At 40.2% G+C, this 3,075-nt stretch overlaps 1 protein-coding gene across 1 annotated transcript in view; it reads right to left on the bottom strand.

Annotated features, from left to right (window-relative positions):
• Positions 1-1,994: 1,994 nt before the first annotated feature.
• The window catches only part of PSMA5 (proteasome subunit alpha 5), a 14,066-nt gene continuing 12,985 nt past the window's right edge, over positions 1,995-3,075 (bottom strand). The window contains exon 9 of the mRNA XM_015831652.1: positions 1,995-2,265. Within this exon, the coding sequence (XP_015687138.1) occupies positions 2,188-2,265 (78 nt within the window). The 3' untranslated portion in view covers positions 1,995-2,187. The remainder of the gene's footprint in view (positions 2,266-3,075) is intronic.

Below are 3,075 nucleotides of genomic sequence, written 5' to 3'. Positions count from 1 at the left end.
TTGATGGCAACATCCACAATGTAAACCCCCCCCCCCCCGGTAAACCATTTGAAATCTGTCCTGGTCCACCAACTATAGGGCTAATTTGTCCAGTCCAGTCCAGTTTGAGGAAGAAAAGGGAGGGCATCAAAATGGCCAATGCAATATGTGGTCAGTCAGGATGCAGCCACAGGACTCTTGTAAGATTCTCCTGTAAAACTACCAACTTATTCCTGTTCTTGTTGTCATCCATTGGACATCCAGGTTCTTCATTACATCAAGGACTCCTGCTGCTTGAATATCATAGCCACTGCAACCTCTTTACACAGAGGTGACCTGTCTCCACTCCATCCCAGGAGGATGAGACCAGAGCTATTCCTCTGTATCCACTACTTCTGTAGTGGATGTGATCTGTTGCACCTTGATTCCATCTTTCCCTGCCAATCAGTTGAGTCAAGAACAACAGATCTGCAATGCTACCAGATTCTGTGGCTTGCCACCTGCTGTGTTTTCGCAGTTTAAGTACAGCCCTGGATGGAAACAACAGTACAAATCCACTGCCTGCACTATACCTTCTGTCCAATGCCTGGGAAGATGCAAATGGAGTTTTTCTCTGCTGCTGCCTCCTCTCCCATTTTTTTCTGCTGGCCTGCACATTGCCCCAAGTCACTTCTCGAAGCCAATCACTCTGAGACCCCATCTAATGTCTATACATTACCTCTAATGTACCCAAAAGCCCTCAAAAACATCACGCCCATACCACGCATCCACCTCGGCATTGTAACAAATATGTATATTTATAGACAAATGGTTAAGAAATTCAATCTTGTTTCTTTTTATCTATTTTTTTCCTCTAGGTTTTATTTTGGAGTTTTACCTTTGTGGTAAATAAGTGAATAAATCATTACATATCAAGAAGATAATCAGAACTGTTTCATTTGCTTAAATATACTGCCTGATTATCTCATGTTCCAGAGGAGGGAGCTAGGTAAAAGGCTAAAAATGGGAGCTCGAGGAATGACTTTTGAAGGCCACATGTCTGGGAGTTTGGTTACTATCATGCCATCCAGAAAAGGAAGAAAGTTTAGCCTACTGGTAATATTAGAAAGACACCAGATACCAGCAGTTAGGCAACATAAGGGAAGTAATATACAGTAATTATAAACTGTATGTACAGTGGTTAAAGCTGTACTGAATTTTGGGAGGTAACCTTCCAGTTTGAAAAGGAGACCATAAAGGCCTGAAATATTGTCCCAAGGGATCTGCTTTCTCTTTTATAATGATTTATTGCTCTACTCAACTGCTGCTTTAATCCCAATGACTGTGTTTCTATTCGGCCTTCCACAACCAGCAACGTGGTCCCTGCGACGAGGATCGAAGTGCATTACTTACTTAAAAACTGAATAAAATCTGCAGCCAGCTGGAGCTTTAAAATGTTCATTTATCCTATTAAAACATCAGATACAGGTAGTCCTCAGCTTACGACCATAATTTAGCTCAAAATTTTTAAGTGAGTTTTGCCCCATTTTACAACCTTTCTTGCCACAGTTGTTAAGTGAATCACTGCAATTGTTAAGCTAGTAACAGTTATTAAGTGAATCTGGCTCTTCCCCACTGATTTTGCTTGTCAAGTAACGAAAGGTGACACTGCAACCATCATAAATATGAGTCAGTTGCCAAGTGTCTAATTTTAATCACATGACCATGGGGTGCTGCAATGGTTGTGTGAAAAACAGTCATTATGTCGCTTTTTTCAGTGCCATTATAACATTGTAACTTCAAACGGTCACTAAATGAACTGTTGTAAGTCGAGGACTATCTGTACTAAATAATAAAAGTACTGAAAATATGTTTGTACATGGAAGAGAGAGGCAATTATTCCTCTCTCTTGTATGCATCCCTGAGAAGGCCAAATTTGATGTATGAGGAAGAAACATTTGAAAATGCATCTACTCTAACACTACTAATTTTAAGCATTCCTCCCACCTTGGAACTTTATTAAAGAATTAATGACATAAGAATAACAAAATGATTTATTCTAGTTTCCTCTTGTTGAAGATCTTTATGTACAGAAACTGTAAAAAAATCTTTGCGCCTTTAAGAGCAGGCATACGTGCTGCTGAAATAAAGTTACGGGCACTGGAAAAAAACTGAAGTTTCAGTTTGCTGTGATCAGGGAATGAGGCAGTTGGAGAGTTCCTCCTCTCATCAAATATCTTTGATGACATCTTCAAGTTCTTCTTTTGTGTACATATGGAACTTCTTCCCAGGTTGCACTGTTGCAAGCTGCAAGGACAGCAAAGGCGAGTTATAAATACTTATTCACATTAGAAAGTAGCAGTCCTTGACATACAGGAGATTGATTACTGCACATGAAACTGGATAATACTATTCGACTGTCTGAATACTTTTGGCTTGCAAATCTTTCCACCCTAATACATTTCTAAAAAAACAAAGTCATTTCTAACATGTTCTAGTTTTCAGAGAAAAGAAGAAATTACGAAAGCTCTACTAACTCTGCTTAAGTTTGGCTTCATTAGGGTAAACGAAGATTTTTATCCACGCTACTCCAACAAAACTTGAGTCTGGGCCATACAAGTTCCTCTTTGCTCCATAAAACATAGAGGAAAAGTAGGGCTGCGCAGTATATTTACTGCACAAGCTCTTATTGCCTAAAACAAGCTGATCTGTGATAGTGTGTGCCCAAACCAAAATATGCATGTTTCAATATATGGTCCATATATGGAATAAGCACAGGACGGTTTTTGTGGAAAGTAACCAAAATAAAACTCCTCTGGGCAGAACTGAGTGGTGGGTAAGAGTGGGAGCTGAGGGGTCTCCTTGGCAATGATAGTGCAATTATCAGCAACTGAGATAAGACGAGGGGAGAAAGGGAGGCACTGGGAAGCACCAGGCTGGCGAAATAAATTACACTGGGAAACTCTTCTTTACTGCTGAGACCATCTTGGTATGGAACAGGCATTGACAAAGGCCAAAGAGGGAGGTAAGAAAACATGCTGGAAAGATGGGAGGGGGTCAGCACAGTGGTGTGTTGTTGTTGTTTTCATTTATCTTCTGCAAAAATACCATGCAGTA

Source organism: Protobothrops mucrosquamatus, unplaced genomic scaffold (assembly GCF_001527695.2).
Source record: "Protobothrops mucrosquamatus isolate PMUCROS unplaced genomic scaffold, P.Mucros_1.0 scaffold_270, whole genome shotgun sequence".
Classification (NCBI taxonomy): domain Eukaryota; kingdom Metazoa; phylum Chordata; class Lepidosauria; order Squamata; family Viperidae; genus Protobothrops; species Protobothrops mucrosquamatus.
Note: the sequence above shows the minus strand (reverse complement) of the source record. Positions and strands in the feature narration are given on the sequence as shown.